The sequence below is a fragment of the Rhinopithecus bieti genome, unplaced genomic scaffold (assembly GCF_001698545.2).
Source record: "Rhinopithecus bieti isolate Rb0 unplaced genomic scaffold, ASM169854v2 scaffold_1558, whole genome shotgun sequence".
Taxonomy (NCBI): domain Eukaryota; kingdom Metazoa; phylum Chordata; class Mammalia; order Primates; family Cercopithecidae; genus Rhinopithecus; species Rhinopithecus bieti.
The window spans coordinates 2,308,938-2,325,005 of record NW_016803701.1 but is presented as its reverse complement, the minus strand read 5'-3'; the positions used below and the strand labels follow the sequence as shown (position 1 = coordinate 2,325,005).

General features: G+C 38.2%; 2 protein-coding genes across 2 annotated transcripts in view; one reads left to right on the top strand and one right to left on the bottom strand.

Moving 5' to 3' along the window:
• CROT (carnitine O-octanoyltransferase) overlaps positions 1-4,411 on the top strand; it is a 54,863-nt gene extending 50,452 nt beyond the window's left edge. The window contains 2 exon segments of the mRNA XM_017851688.1: positions 3,149-3,220; positions 3,222-4,411. Of these exon segments, the coding sequence (XP_017707177.1) occupies positions 3,149-3,220; positions 3,222-3,267 (118 nt within the window). The 3' untranslated portion in view covers positions 3,268-4,411.
• A 1,987-nt stretch (positions 4,412-6,398) lies between these two features.
• ABCB4 (ATP binding cassette subfamily B member 4) overlaps positions 6,399-16,068 on the bottom strand; it is a 72,136-nt gene continuing 62,466 nt past the window's right edge. The window contains 5 exon segments of the mRNA XM_017851673.1: positions 6,399-6,910; positions 7,742-7,888; positions 12,621-12,827; positions 14,379-14,576; positions 15,572-15,728. Of these exon segments, the coding sequence (XP_017707162.1) occupies positions 6,704-6,910; positions 7,742-7,888; positions 12,621-12,827; positions 14,379-14,576; positions 15,572-15,728 (916 nt within the window). The 3' untranslated portion in view covers positions 6,399-6,703.

The window sequence follows — 16,068 nt, the reverse complement described above, 5'->3', positions numbered from 1 at the left end:
TTTTTTTTTTTTTTTTTTTTTTTTTTTTGAGACGGAGTCTTGCCCTGGCCCCCAGGCTGGAGTGAAGTGGCGCGATCTCAGCTCACTGCAAGCTCCTCCTCCTGGGTTCACGCCGTTCTCCTGCCTCAGCCTCCCGAGTAGCTGAGACTACAGGCGCCCGCCACCACGCCTGGCTAATTTTTTTGTATTTTTAGTAGAGATGGGGTTTCACCGTGTTAGGATGGTCTCGATCTCCTGACCTCGTGATCCACCCGCCTCGGCCTCCCAAAGTGCTGAGATTATAGGTGTGAGCCACCGCGCCCAGCCAGGGACTGCCTTTTAAAGTTGTTTTGATTTTGGACAGTGACCCTGGCCACCCAGAACGCCCATGATTTAAACACCCAAGGTGTCAAAGTCTTTGGTCTACTTGCCCCCAGAAATGTCTCTAATTCAGGCTCTAGATCGGGGGTCATAAGGACCTATTAGGTTCATTACATGCAGGACTTAATAGAAAGGATGGTCACCAAGGATTGTCTTTTACCCCAATGGAAGAGAGCATCATGAAAGTCTGGAAGGATTACACCACTGAAGATGCCATTGTTGTTATAGAAGAAGTCATGAAAGCAATCAAGCCCAAAACAATAAATTTCTGCTAGAGAAAACTATGTCCAGATGTACATGATTTCACAGGATTTACGACAGAGTCAGTCTAGGAAATCATGTAACAGATTGTGGATATGGCCAAAAAAAAAAGGTGGAGGAAGGTGAAGGGTTTCAAGGTATGGATGTTGGGCCAGGTTTGGTGGCTCATGCCTCTATTTCCAGCAGTTTGGAAGGCCAAGGTGGGAAGATTGCTTGAGACCAGGAGTTTGAGACCATCCTGAGCAATATAGTAAGACCTCATCTCTATTAAAAATTTTTAAAAATCAAGCACTATTAGTCACCACACCACAGGAATGAACAGAAGGTGACTTGAAGGAGATGAGTGCTTCTGAACCAGAGCCAAATGACGAGGAGGAAGACATAGTAGAAGCAGTGCCAGAACTGTTGTTAAATAATCTCACAGAAGCGTTCTGATTATTCAAGACTGTTTTTGATGGCGTTTATGACATGCACTGGACCCTTCTATGATAGGAACATTGAAACTAAAGCAAGTAGGGCAAGGGTTGGTACAACATAGAAACATTTTCAGAAAATGAAAAGCAAAAGATAGAAATTACAATGTATTTACATAAAGTTACACTGAGTGTGCCTGCCTCCCCTGCCTCTCCTTTTATCTCTTCTACCCCAAGATAAGACCATTGCATTTTAAATGTATTCCATACTGATAGTAAAAAAAAAAAAAAAAAGTTAAATATAAAAAATACATAAGAACAAAGTTATCTACATTTCCATTACATGGCATAAGACTATAATTATATGATGCTCCCAACCTATAATGTATGTAGATTGTATATTTACACTGTAAATATTTGTGTCCTTTTTTGTGAATTTCATTCTTATTATTTCAAGCAGTTTGCAATGCCTTTAAGTATGCTTTGCGATATTTTGATGATTGTATAATTTCCAGTCTTAGAATTCCTATGATTTATCTAACTGCTTCTCTACTATTTTGTTTTTCCATCATTACAAATAATGTATAAGGTTATAAATGTATCCTTTCTCATTTCATCACACCATTGCCAACTCTAGTTATTATAAAAATTCTTTAGGCTAGGCATGGTGGCTCATGCCTGTAATCCCAGCACTTTGGGAGGCCAAGGTGGGTGGATCACTTGAGGCCAGGAGTTCAAGACCAGTCTGGCCAACATGGTGAAACCCCATCTCTACTAAAAATACAAAAATTAGCTGGTGTGGTGGCACACAACTGTAGTCCAAGTTACTTGGGAACCTGAGGTACGAGAATTGCTTCACACTGGGAGATGGAGGTTGCAGTGAGCTGAGATCATGCCACTGCACTCTAGCCTGGGCAACAGAGTGAGAGTCTTTCTCAAAAGAAAGTCTTTACCCATTTGATAGGCAAAAAATAACATAAATTACTTGTTTACCTATGAAGTAAAACTTTTTTTTATTGTTTTTGGCATTGTGTTCCTTTCATGAATTGTCTGTACATGTAGGAAAGGCTGTTCTTTATAATTTAGAAAGATAACTGAAATTGTTTTAAAAAATTGACACTTGAATAAGAACAGTTCATCTGTGGAGAGAAACATGTTTAGATGCTGCTAAATATCTGGGAATTCCATGCCCGGTGTAGCTGGAGAACGATTCTTGATCATGAATCACTAGGTGAAAACAAGGCAGGACTTCCTAAAGGTTTCTGTATTATCTTTCTGCAAATATAATCCACTCAGACAGTGGTTTCATAATTATATACTGGGCCACAGCATGTTCTTATTTTTATTTCTTTTTGTTTAATTTAAAGCACATGTTGAAGACATAATTTACTCTTTTTTTAAGTGATGTGAAAATTGCATAGTTTTCCAGAAGCATTACATTGCACATTTTAATTTTGAGCCTAATTCATATTTTGCTATGGAAACTTCTCTCTGTAAAATGGAAGACTAGCTCTAAGTCAGGCTTCTCTCCTATTTATTTCAGCTTCCCAGGGCCACTTTTCTCACTTGCCAGATCTGGGATTTCCTATTAGGAGTATCTCGAGAAAGATGGTAGAAGGCATGACTTGATCCCAAGAGTTTCTCTTTTTGACTTTTCTAGAAATAGCCTTTCTCACCTATTATCCTTCTCTCCCGTTTTTTTTCAAACTTTCTTCAAGTACTATACTCTTTAAAAACAGTTTAAATTTCATTAAAAACTGTAGCATGAATTTATATTCCAACTCATTCCAGTAGCACTTTAGGAAGGATTTTCTAGGAAGGAGGTTTTTTGTTCTGTTTTAAACGTAGTAAGACCTAGCTTCAGAGCACTCTAGGTCTCTAGCTAACTTGTTCCCCTTTGTCCCTAGGCTCTAGTCATCTAATGAATGAGGTGTTCCTTAGCATTATCTACAGATATGGCTTTACCTTCAGTTGTGTCAGGTTACATTTACCTAATGTCAGCAAGACTTCACATTTCATGTATGAATATCCAGATGAAATAAAGTCCTGGTTGTATTCACCATCACTATTTGGAGCCTTTTGTGTAATCATTAATCATTATTTATGCTTCACAGGTTTGTTGTGGCCTGTTCAGCCTGGAAATCCTGTCCCGAGACTGATGCCGAAAAGCTAGTTCAGCTGACTTTTGTGCTTTTATGATATGATACAGCTGATGAACACTACTCATCTTTAGAGATGAATCATCTATTAAGCACTTACCAAAACATATCATTAAACTGGGTGCTGGGAGTGAGTTGGTAATATGAGATGGGAAGGAATGTTGACTTGCTAACATTCCTTTAACAAGTTAAGAAAACTTGTTAAATGTAGAAATTAGTGGAATCATGCTCTCTAAATTTATTCTGCCATAGAAAGTAGAAATATTTTTAAGCTCCTCTGATGCAGCAGCAATGCAAATCATGACATAGTGAATATAGAACTATGCAGTATTTAAGCCTCAACAATCCAAATCTATAAATTTTAACAATGCAAGTCTTACTCTAATTTTTAAGTATTTTTGTTGGTACTTACATGGGTTATAAATCCTCTCTCTGGACATCAGTGTAGAGTCCATCTGTCAAGCACTTTAATGTTTTTAGCTACCAAAGGGTATGAATTACATTATTTTATGCTAATTTCCCTGAAATCAATGCCTTCTATGTTCACCACAGGGTTACAAGCCTCTTATGTTTGATGGGAAAGACCACTACAATTTAATGGTGATCTAAAGTAACTCTTTTGGGCTGGGTGCAGTGGCTCATGCCTATAATCTTAGCACTTTGGGAGGCCGAGGTGGGAGTATTGCCTGAAGCTAGGAGTTTGAGACCAGCCTGGGCAACAGGGTAAGGTCCTGTCTCTACAAGATCAAAAAACTAGTGGGGTATGATAGTGCATGTGTGCCTGTAGACCAAGCTACTTGAAGGCTGAGACAGGAGGATCAGTTGAGCCCAGGAGGTTGAGGCTGCAGTGAGCTGTGATGGTGCCCTTATGCTATAGCCTGGGCAAGAAAGTGAGACCCTGTCTCAAAAAAAAAACAAAGAAAAATAACTGTTTTGAACAGACAAATTAGGTAGTAGATGGAGATGTATACCCTCTATCACACACACATAAAACTGTAACAAAATTCATTGTGGTGTATTATAATTAGTTTTGTGAACATAAAAATAAAGCACTTATATTTAAACTTGTTACAGAGATTTTTAAAGGACTAATGTTAAATCAGATTATCAGAATTTTTTTCCTCCTCGCTGTTCAATTTTGTAGTTTTACTCTCAAAAAATGAAACTGCCAAAATTATATAGCTTTTTATGTTTGAATAAATGATTCATTCCTGTTTGCTTTTCTCGTGCTTTTTGACCTCGGTTATATGTTGCTGTGTAATTAACCATCCAAAACTTAGTGTCTTGTATCCGTTTATTGTTTCTCATGTCAGTTGTTGATAATAGCTAGACAGTTCTTCTGCTGGTCTTGCCTGTGTTTATTTATACAGCTATAATCATCAGGCAGCCAGGACTGAGGCTGGAAGGTTTAAGATCACCTCACCCACTATCTGCAAATTTGGTGGCTGGGACTCTCTCTCCTGACATGGTCTCTCGTCATCCAGTATTCAAAATTGAGCTTCCTTACTTGGTAGTGAGAGTGTTCTGAGAGGTGAAGGTCCCTTGAGGCCTAGGCCCTGAAGTCACATGCCATCACTTGGCTGCATTTTGTTGATTAAACCAAGTCACAAGGGAAGTTCAGATTTAAGGAGTGGGGAAAAAGTAATCTCTTGATAAGAGAAAGTCACTTTGTAAAAGAGTGGGCAGAGAGGGCATGATTATTGGGCACTATAGCAATCTGCCAGACATTTTAATATATATAAAGATTACATCATATTCAGTGTACTGATTCTATACATCCCTTTTAAAAAACACGTATGTTCTGAATTTGATAAGACTGATTTATTACTAACAGTTAAGCCCTTTACACTGTGCCAGCCTCTGTCCTGAAAAGCACCAGTACTGTTTCTCTGTGAAAACATTCAGAGTTGGCTTCTGTGACATTTGATACATTTCTTCATGGTTGGTATAGAAAAGGAAGATGAGATCTGAACTAAGAACCTTTTCCCTCACTCTAGTGCAGGGTTGTAAACTAGACAGCAAGGGTATTTAGAATCATTTGGTTGGTTTTTAAATACAGGTTAAGAATCCCAAATCTGAACACCAGAAATTCTCCAAAATCCAAAACATTTTGAGTGCTGACATAAGGAAATGCTCACTGGAACATTTAGGATTTCTGGACTTGGGCTGCTCAGCCAGTGAGTATAATGCAAATATTCTGACATATGAAACACTTCTGATCCCAAGCATTTTAGATAAGAATACTCAACCTATAATGTATAATGAGTGGGGTATTTTGGAAACTGCATCACCTGCACAGAAACCCCCTCTCAGTCACACCTCACCACTTTTCCTAACTTGCCTGACCTGAATAATCATCTAGAGTGCATTTTAAAAAACAGATTCCTGGGTCTCAACCCAGACCTACTGAATCTATTATTTTGTTTAGGAATAGATGCCCCGTGATTCTGACCAGGCAAGTTTGGGAATCATTATAGAGAAACAGGTTGAATACTACTTTGGGTCACTGCAGTAATACACTTTTTGCCTCACTTTTGTCTTGGTTAATCTGAAATTTGATCCACTCACACAGTGGTCACATTTGAAAAATTCTTTGGTAATATGGTTTATTATAGTTAGAAGAACTTTGGATAATTTACTGAATTTAACAACCTGATACGACACTAAGAACTAATTTGTTGCAGAAAATTGTGGAGAAAACAAAGGGAAAACATACGGAAACATTTCAATGTGGTTAGCTTCTAGGGGTTGTCTAGAATATTTTTGGCTTTCCATTAAACATACCTTTCCTTGTAGGAAAAACGGATTTTCTGGGAAAAGTAGTATATTTATAAAAGAGGACACAGTTGCTATAGAAACTCAGCATGTATCGTTGATGTTTGATGTTTCAAATTATATTGATAATTGTACATTTTAAATTAACGAGTTTAAAACTTTAAAGAAATACTTAATGACAGGGCTCTCTCTTGCTTAATGGAACTGATACGTGCTTTCAGAGTTAGCTAGATAGGGGCAATTTCATTTTCTCTTGGTCTTGGATGATAAAGCTGGAAATTCATTCATTTAAAAAACTTTGATTCCATAATAGAATTATTTAGAAAATTACCAAGAGAGATGAGGCTATTAAACAATTTATTTTTCTTTTGTACTTGGGAAAATTATTCCCAAACTATCTTGTCTACCCAACCCATTCAGGACCATAAGACCATTTTCCTATGTCTGTGGCTTCTATATTTCTACACCTGTACTTTTATCTTGAATTTTGTTCTTTTTCTGGATGTTTCTAATAACTTAGGGAGAGCCAGCCTGTTGTTTTAATACTTCAAGACAGGTGTCACTTCTAACTCTCAAATTTCAAATGCCGTAATAAACCCCAAATTGGATCTTCTAAATTGATTTAGAATGAGATGTACTTATGTTTTATGATGACAAACTAGAAACTTCTTTTACAAGTCAGATAAAATTGTAGAATAATTTGAATTTATTTTTAAAATATACTGTAGCAAAAGTTCATAAGTTCTGTGTCCCAGCCTGGACACTGACCATTGAAAAATAGATGCCTTTCTGTGCCAGCAGCTGCTGATGTGTGCCGTGCTCCTTGACTCTGCCATTCTGAAACACCACTATTAAGTCTGCATTCTGGATGGTGGACAGGCGGTGAGCAATCACAATGCAGGTGCGGCCTTCTCTGGCTTTGTCCAGGGCTTCTTGGACAACCTATTGATAAATCAGACAGACACCTTATCACAAAAATTATATAAATTAGTTTTAACATTCAAGTAAATTTGAAAATGTTACCATTCTAATAAACTTAATTTCTAATCTCTTAGAATCTTTGAACTTTATGCATGTGTATTTTGTATAATCAACATTTAATCTACATAGTTATGTTCTGCTTTTTAAATATAACACAAATGGGTTGCCATGCTGTAAAAAAATTTGTTAAGTATTTAAATTTTCTAATCTTCTGTTTAACTAGTTCCCTTTTGAGTATTTTCCAGTTTTTCATTCCTAATGTGCTAAAAATGTAATTTGTGCAGCTTTTTTCTTTTGAATGCTTTGTTTATAAAATAATCATTTTAGAAAATTTGGAATAAAGTATTCCATTACTTCAAAATAACCACTATCGGCCAGGCAAGGTGGCTCACGCCTGTAATCCCAGCACTTTGGGAGGCCGAGGCAGGCGGATCACAAGGTCAGGATTTGAGACCAGCCTGGCCAACATAATGAAACCCTGCCTCTACTAAAAATACAAAAATTAGCCGGGCATAGTGGCAGGCACCTGTAGTCCCAGCTACTTGGGAGGCTGAGGCAAGAGAATCGCTTGAACCCGGGAGGCAGAGGTTGCAGTGAGCCAGATTGCGCCACTGCACTACCACCTAGGCAACAGAGTGAGACCCTGTCTCAAAAAAATAAAAATTAAAAAAAACTCACTATCTAAAGTTCCATGCTTTCCCCCGTGCTTGTGTGTGTTTTTTTCATAGTTGACAACAAAATCCCTTCTATTTCATAAACTGAATAGGACATAAGTTGGGAGGCTACACACACCTTTTCACTTTCAGTATCCAGAGCCGATGTAGCTTCATCCAACAGGAGGATTTGAGGTTGTCTGATGAGGGCTCGGGCAATAGCAATCCTCTGTTTTTGACCTCCTGAGAGCTGAGTCCCCTTATCTCCCACTCTTGTTTCATATTTCTGCAAGTTAACCAAGTTATAAAGATGTTGAATGAACTGTTGCTTAACAGTTGACAGTTCTATTTATAAGAAAAACATTTAGAGTCAATAACAGTTTCTATAACATTTCAACTTAACAAAGTGTTTATTTTTAAAATCAAACTAGAAAACTAGTGACTTTAATTCTCAATGGTATTCTACAATAGAAAGTTGAGCAAATTTTCGAGTTCCTACCGTTATAATACCAGTTAATCTGATGTCACTGGAGTCCTATAAAGGTTAAATACGAATACTTTCAAAGTCTTTTTTTAAATTTCAAATGTTCATATGATCCATGTAGATACTAGTGTATTCTTTCAAACTTATTTATTCCCTTAAATATTTACTGAGCACATGCTATGCTATGAACTGTGAAAAATATGAAAATGAATTCAGCTTTGTTCCTGCCCTAAAGGAATTTATAATCTACAGAGAAAAACTGTACATATAAATCATTCAATGCAAGGTCAAGTAAGGACCAAATTACAATGATGCATTGCTTAATGACTGGGATATGTTCTGAAAACTGCATTATTAGGCAATGTTATTGTTGCACAAACATTGTACAGTATTTACACAAACCTAGATGGTATCACTATATACACTTAGGCAGTGTGGTATGGCCAATTGCTCCTAGGCTACAAACCTATACAGCATGTAACTGTACTGAATACTGGCAATTGTAACACAATGGTAAGTATTTGTGTATCTAAACATAGAAAAGGAACAGTAAAAATACAGTATAAAAGATTAAAAAATGGTACACCTGTATAGGGCACTTACCATGAATGGAGCTTGCAGGACTGGAGGTTGCCTGGGTGAGTCAGTAAGTGACTGGTGAGTGAATGTGAAGGCCTTACTGTATACTACTGCAGACTTTATGAACACTGTACACTTAGGCTACACTAAATTTTATAATTTTTAACAATAAATTAACCTTAGCTTACTTTGCCTTTTTTACTTTATAAATTTTTAAATTATTATTATTATTATTTTAGAGATCGGGTTTTGTTCTTTCACCCAGGCCAAAGTGCCGTGGTGTGATCATAGCTCACTGCAACCTTGGACTCTGGGGCTCAAGCAATCCCTCTCAAGTAGCTGAGACTACAAGAGTGTGCCACCAAGCCTGGCTAATTTTGTTTTGTTTTGTTTTGTAGAAACTAGATCTCCCTATGTTGCCCAGGCTGGGCTTGCCTGAAGTAATCCTCTCATCTCGGCCTCCCAAAGTGCTAAGACTACAGGCGTGAACTTTTAAATTTGTCAAACCTTTGGACTGTTTTGTAATAACACTTAGCTTAAAAACACATTGTACAGTTTTACAAAGATACTTTCTTTATGTCCTTATTCTATAAGTTTTCAGTCTAAAATTTTTTATGGCTGGGCACACTGGTTCATGCCTATAATCCAGCACTTTGGGAGGCTGAGGCAAGTGAATCACTTGAGGTCAGGAGTTCGAGACCAGCCTGGGCAACATGGTGAAACCCCATCTCTACCAAAAATACAAAAAATTAGCTGGGCGTGGTGGCGTGCACCTGTCCCAGCTACTCTGGAGGCTGACATGGGAGGATCATTTGAGCCCAGGAGGCAGAGGTTGCGGTGAGCCATGATCATCCCACTGTACTCCAGCCTAGGCAACAGAGCAGATGTCTCAAAAAAATTAATTTTTTATTTTTTACTTTTCACACTTTTATGTTATAAACTGAGATACAAACATACATTAGCCTAGGTCTATGCAAGATCAAGATAATCAATATCACTGTCTTCTACCTCCATGTTTTGTCCCACTGGAAGGCCTTCAGGAGCAATAATACACACACAGCTGCCATCATCTTCTACAACAGCAATGCCTGCCTAATGGAATACCTCCTGAAGGACCTGCCTAAGGCTATCTTATAATTAACTTTCTTTAAAATAGGAGGAGTATACTGTAACAACAAATAGTATAACAGATATATGAACCAGTAAGTCATTTGTTGTCATTATCAAGTATCATGCACTGTACATAGTAGTATGTGCTATACTCTTATACAACTGGCAGCGCAGTGGCTTTGTTATGCCAGCATCACCACAAACACATGAATTTTGTGTTGCACTATGATATTATAACAGCTATGTCACTAGGCAATAGGAATTTTTCAGCTCCATTATAATCTTATGGGAACCACTGTGGTATATGCAGTCTGTCATTGACCAAAATGTTATGTAACACATGACTGTAGTAGTATACACAGCACACTATGAAAGACCAGAATAGGGAGATAGAAGTTGTTGTGGAGACAGGGTGGAAGAAGGAAAAAAAAGGGGAAATAAATGAAAGAAACCTTTTTAGAGAAGTTTGGGGAGCTAGATTTTGAGATAACATTCTAGGCTGAGAAAGAACATGAATAGAGAGGTAAATTGAGTCAGTTCAGTTTGCAGGGCTTATGCAGTGATGTATATCATGTGAATTAATTTCCTAAAGTCCAGTGGTCACCTACATTCAGAGCTGAAGCTGTAAATTTTTCTATTCACAATCAAATCCAATATTTGATTCAGGTCAATGCCTGTGCATTAAAGGTTGGTAAGACTAACCAAAATGAAAGGTTTTTAAAATTTTATTTGTGGGTGTGAGTGATTTCTAACTATAGCAGAAACTAAAAGCAAAAACAATTAAGCTCTACGTCAGTGTAACCCAGTGGAACCTCGAATGCTGGAAGAATGCCATAAAATGAATTGTCCCTACCATCACTTTTAGGGACCTCAAGCCATCCTTCTGGGGCTACACATGTTTAAAGTGGACTCAAAATGGTCATGGACTGAAATTTAAAATGTAAAGCTATGAAACTTTTAGAAAAAAAATGCAGAAAATATTTTGGGCCTAGGGCTAGGCAACGAGTTCTTAGACTTGACACTGAAAGCATAATCCATACAAGGAAGAATTGATAAATTGGACCTCATCAAAAGTAAAACTTTTGCTCTGCAAAAGATCCTCTTATAGGATGAATAAACAAGCTACAGACTGGGAGAAAACATTTACAAACTACATATCCAACAGTAATTACAATATGTTAAAAAAAAAAAAAAAAAAGGAAAACTTCCCAAAACTCAGCAGTAAAAGAAAAATATCCAATTAGAATATGGGCAAACAACATGGAGACATTTCACCAAAGAGGATATATAGATGGCAAATAAGCATATAAAAAACTATGTTCAACATCATTTGCCATTGGGAAATGCATATTAAAGCCACAGTGATGTATCACTACACTCCTATCAGAGTGGTAAAAATAAAAACTAATGACAACAGTAAATGCTGGCAAAGATTCAGAGAAACTGCATTACTTAGACATTGCTGGTAGGAATGTAAAATGGGATGGCCACTCTGGAAAACAGTTGAGCAGTGGCTTATAAACTAAACATGAAATTGCCATACTGCTCCACAACTCCACTCCTGGGTCTTTATCCCAAAGAAATAAAAACTTGAATTCATACAGAAACCTGTATACAAGTATTTATAGCAGCTTTATTTGCAATAGCCAGAAACAGGAAATAACCCAGCTATCCTTCAACAGGTGAGTGGTTAAACTGTGGTACCTCCATACTGTGGAATACTATTCAGTAATAAAAAGCAATGCCTATGAATACACACAACTTCAGGGAATTAGCTGAATGACAAAAGATAATCCCAAAAGTTTACATACTGTATATATTTTTATAAAACATTTTTAAAATATAAAATTATACAAACAGAGAACAGATTGGTGTTTGCCAGAGTTTGGGAGGAGTGAGGGTGGGAGGAAGGGATGTATGCATGGCTCTAAAAGGGCAATATGAGGGATCTTTATGGAGATGGCAATGTTCTGTATCTTTTTTCTTTTGAGACAGAGTCTCACTCTGTCACCCAGGCTGGAGTGCAATGGTGCGATCTCGGCTCACTGCAACCTCCGTCTCTCAGGTTCAAGTAATTCTCCTGCCTCAGCCTCCTGAGTAGCTGCAACTACAGGTGCCTGCCAGCACGCCTGGTTAATTTTTGTGTTTTTAGTAGAGACAGGGTTTCAACATGTTGGCCAGGATGGTCTCACTCTCCTGTCCTCGTGATCCACCCACCTTGGCCTCCCAAAGTGCTCGGATTACAGGTGTGAGCCACCGCGCCAGTGTTCTGTATCTTAATTAGTGCATCTATGAATCCACATCTGCAATACAGCTGCACAGAACTAAATCCTTATGCAAATGAATGCAAGTAAAACAAGGGAAGTCTGAATAAGATCGGTGGAGTGTATCAATATCAGTATCCTGCTTGTGACACTGTATACCAGTTTTGCAAGATATTGTCATTGGCAGAAACTAGGTAAAGGGTACATAAGATCTCTGTATTCCTTACGACTACATGTAAATCTATAATTATCTCAAGATAAAAACTATAATTGTTTTAAAAGTACCATAGGGCTAAATCAAACATGACTGCAGTCTAAATGCAGCCCTCAATCACCAGTCTGCAACCTGAAGTATGGTGGTTTTCAGCTTCTCACTCCATTTGTATGAGGTAGGCATGACGTATTCCCATTTACAAATAAGGAAGCTTGGTATCCTGAAGTCAAGTGCCCTGTCCAAGTTGTTAATGTTAGTAAATCAACATATTTTGTTACAAGATTTTGTTGGCGTAACTTTGGTAATTGTTTGGGGGATAAAAAATAGTCTCTTCTGATTTCAGCTAAGAAGTTACCCGTTAACTTACATGGGGTAACGTCTCGATGAAAGGATGTATGTTGGAAGCTTTGGCTGCACTCACAATTTCATCCTGTGATACAACCCGGCTGTTGTCTCCATAGGCAATATTCTCGGCAATGCTGCAGTCAAATAGGATGGGCTCCTGAGACACGATTCCGAGTTGAGCTCTGAGCCACTGGACATTGAGTTTCTTTGCTTCTTGACCATCGAGAAGCTGAAAACCAAAGTCCACAAACTATAAGGAGGGTTTAAAAAAGAATAAAACTAAAAAGTTACTAGATTGTCCATTTGGAGGATTGTTGCATGAGGGCATCAGCAGCTGCAAAACAACAACCCTCCAAGACTTATACTATTGAGGCCAGCATGGCCAACGTGATGGTTTTTATGGTGATTAAGCCATCCCTATCTTGGTCTAACTGGCAAAATGGTAGCACATTTGACCCTCTTTTTTCACACTTCGCTTTGTCCTTGTCTGCCCTCCTCCAGCCATCTGTGTCCTACTCTGCCTTAAAGAAGCCTGCATCAAGGTGTCCCACTCAGGTCTGCTGTCCCCAGAATAATCGTAACCCTTCAACTTGACTTGATTTCCCCTCCCCACACACACCAGTGAAAAGCTGATCAGAAGCTTGGCCCCCAGATTCCAAAAGTTGGTTGACTCTGGTCCTACCCCTACCTTTCTTTTCCCTGAAAACTACTAGCCTTAACTCTCCCCCACCTCTCTGATAGCGCTAAGGACAAGAATCCAATGGAAAATGGACAAGTTACAAAGGGCAGTGTCTTTGGGAGATTTATTTTTGCTGGCAGTGATGGTTTTGTTTTTGTTTTACTTGCTATAGGCAGGAGGCATGGTGCTCCTAGGGAAGTGTTGTAATACGTACTTGAAACTACAGCCTTCTGTAAGGTAAAGGTTACAGGCAAAGGACTAGACACAAGCCCAGCTAGTCTTGATCTCAATAAAGAAAAAAATTCCCACCATAGTATCAGCACTTGACATTTACAGAGTTTTGGTGAGCTGGTTTGCCTATGTTACCTGCAGAATAGTTATAATAGCAAAGCATAAGATTTCCAGAGAGAAACAACTAAATTAGACTTAACAAGGCTGATTTAGGCTTAACAACTATTAATAAAACAACTTAAACAAGGCTTAACACTTTGGTGACTGTCTAATGGGGACAGGCTCCCAGGGCTTGGTCATGGGTGCCGTCCCAAGGTTATGGCAGATACAAGCATTATCGGTAAGAGTTGGTCTTCACTCAAGGAAGAGAGCCAGGGGGCTACATGCTAGAAAATCAATGACAAAAGCCAAATATGAAAGAGCTGGAGGTTGAGGATCAAAGTCAAAGTTTAGAGCCTAGAATTCAAGATAAGAGAAGGTGGCAAAACTGAAAGCGGTGGGGAGGCAATAAGCAGGTAGCACCCTGTTTTGGAAGTCAACTTTGAATTTGGGCAGGAGTTTGGGGTTCACCTTTATAAGCCAGTAAGTCAGTGTTTGCTTAGAAAAATCAGGCTGACCGGAAAGGTCCATGGCAGGGTAAAAATTAATTTTATATTCAGTATTTTCTGAACTAGACTGAATTCCAGACATTCTGTCCTATTGTCCCCATATATTTCTTGGATATGGTGCCAGTTTGGGGTTTATAGAATGTGGTCATTGTATCAAACAGGATTCTGGGTCTACATTTGTCCAATATTTTCCATTATGACAATATTGGTTGTGCCAATTAAAATATAGCCTTCAATCAAGTTACTAAGGAAATGTGCTCACCACTGTCCCCGTCAAGGGGTCGTAGAACCGCTCCAGGAGCTGGACCACTGTGCTCTTCCCACAGCCACTGCTGCCCACCAGGGCCAGTGTCTGGCCTTTCTTCACCTCCAGGCTCAGCCCCTGAAGCACTGGCACGTTTGGTCGGGTGGGATAGTTGAACACGACTTCATTAAATGTTATATTTCCTTCAAATTTATCCTGAATAAATGTTTAAATGTTGCTATTATAATTGGACTGATAATTATTGGAATAAGAAATATTATTTCAAGGAAACTTTACCAAAGACTGTAGTAGAGAAACATAAAATTTATATTTGGTATAGTTCTGGTGCCAGTTAATATTGATAGCAAGTTATTATGATGTGAAATGAAGGTGAGAGATAGAGGTACAGGTGAGATTAGACAAAAAGTCATTACCATGAGTTGTTATCTAACTCAGTTTCTGATTTCTTTAAGATATTGATTTAGCTTTCCCAACTGCTGATTCTGAAGCTGGAATCAAGCCAGTGTCCAAAAGGCTCTGAAGACTTGGAAATTTAGCAACAGTTTCTAACTAAAGTTTCAGTGGACAGCCCTGATGACAAACTCTGGCAGTTTCTTAAGTTCACTTTCTTTATTTCACTTACTGGACACAGCAATTTTATCAGAACATGAAATACCTGGGAAAGTCCTGGAAAGACTGTGTAAGTCCCAGTCTCTTTACCTGCACAGCTGCTTGTATATGACAATGTGTAGCATCTTGTGTCATACAAAGAACACTCAGATGTGAGTTTAAGTTACCTTTGTAGATAATAAAGCATAGGATTATTACTCTCATTGTGAATGAACTGCCTTCTTACCAATTATATTTAACCATTATAAAAAGTGACTAAAGTCAAACTGCTGATTGCGTTAACATGGCAGAATTATACCTTTACGTAGAAATGACTAAATTTTTGTGGAAACTATTCAGTTCTAATATATCTGGTTTTCCTTTTTTTTTATTTTGATGTGCTAAACTTCAGGATCCTTGAACCACCTATGAAGTTTTTAAATGCCAGTCAAGTTGCCCAAATATTAGCTATATAAATATTACAAATTAAATTAAACACATGTTGGTGTAATCATCACAAACTTATCCTGTAGCTATAATCTAGCAGACAGCAAGCGTTAGGGAAAAATTGATCAAGCATCATCAGGCATCAGAGAACTTACAGGCTTCAGCCCCTCTTCACTGTAGTTGTCAATCAAAGGTTGTCTTTCAAACAGCATGAATAAGTGGGCTGCAGACAGCTTAGCTTTAGCATAGTCTGGAGCAAATGAACTGGCATGTCCTAGAGCCACTGCACCAAACACAATTGCAGAAAACACCCTAGACAGAAGGAGAAGAATTCAAAAATTAGATTATATAATTAACTCCATGATGTTTGAAAGTCTAAAGGCATAGAGCTTACCAATATTTTCCTCTTTACTCCTTAATCACCCCTTTCTCCCCAACATACATTTCCATAAAATTCTAGTAACAAGATAAATCTAGGAGAGGGGCAACATCCACTTCGTGAGGGTTTGCCTTTTCTCGACTTGCTTTCTGACTTCCCTTTGCATAGGAGCCCCTAATTTCTTAGGACTACTGTGACTTTCCAAAGGTTTTTACTTTCAAGAAGAAGGTTATAACTGAATCTGATTTGTGAGCTCAGCTAATTTTAGTTGCT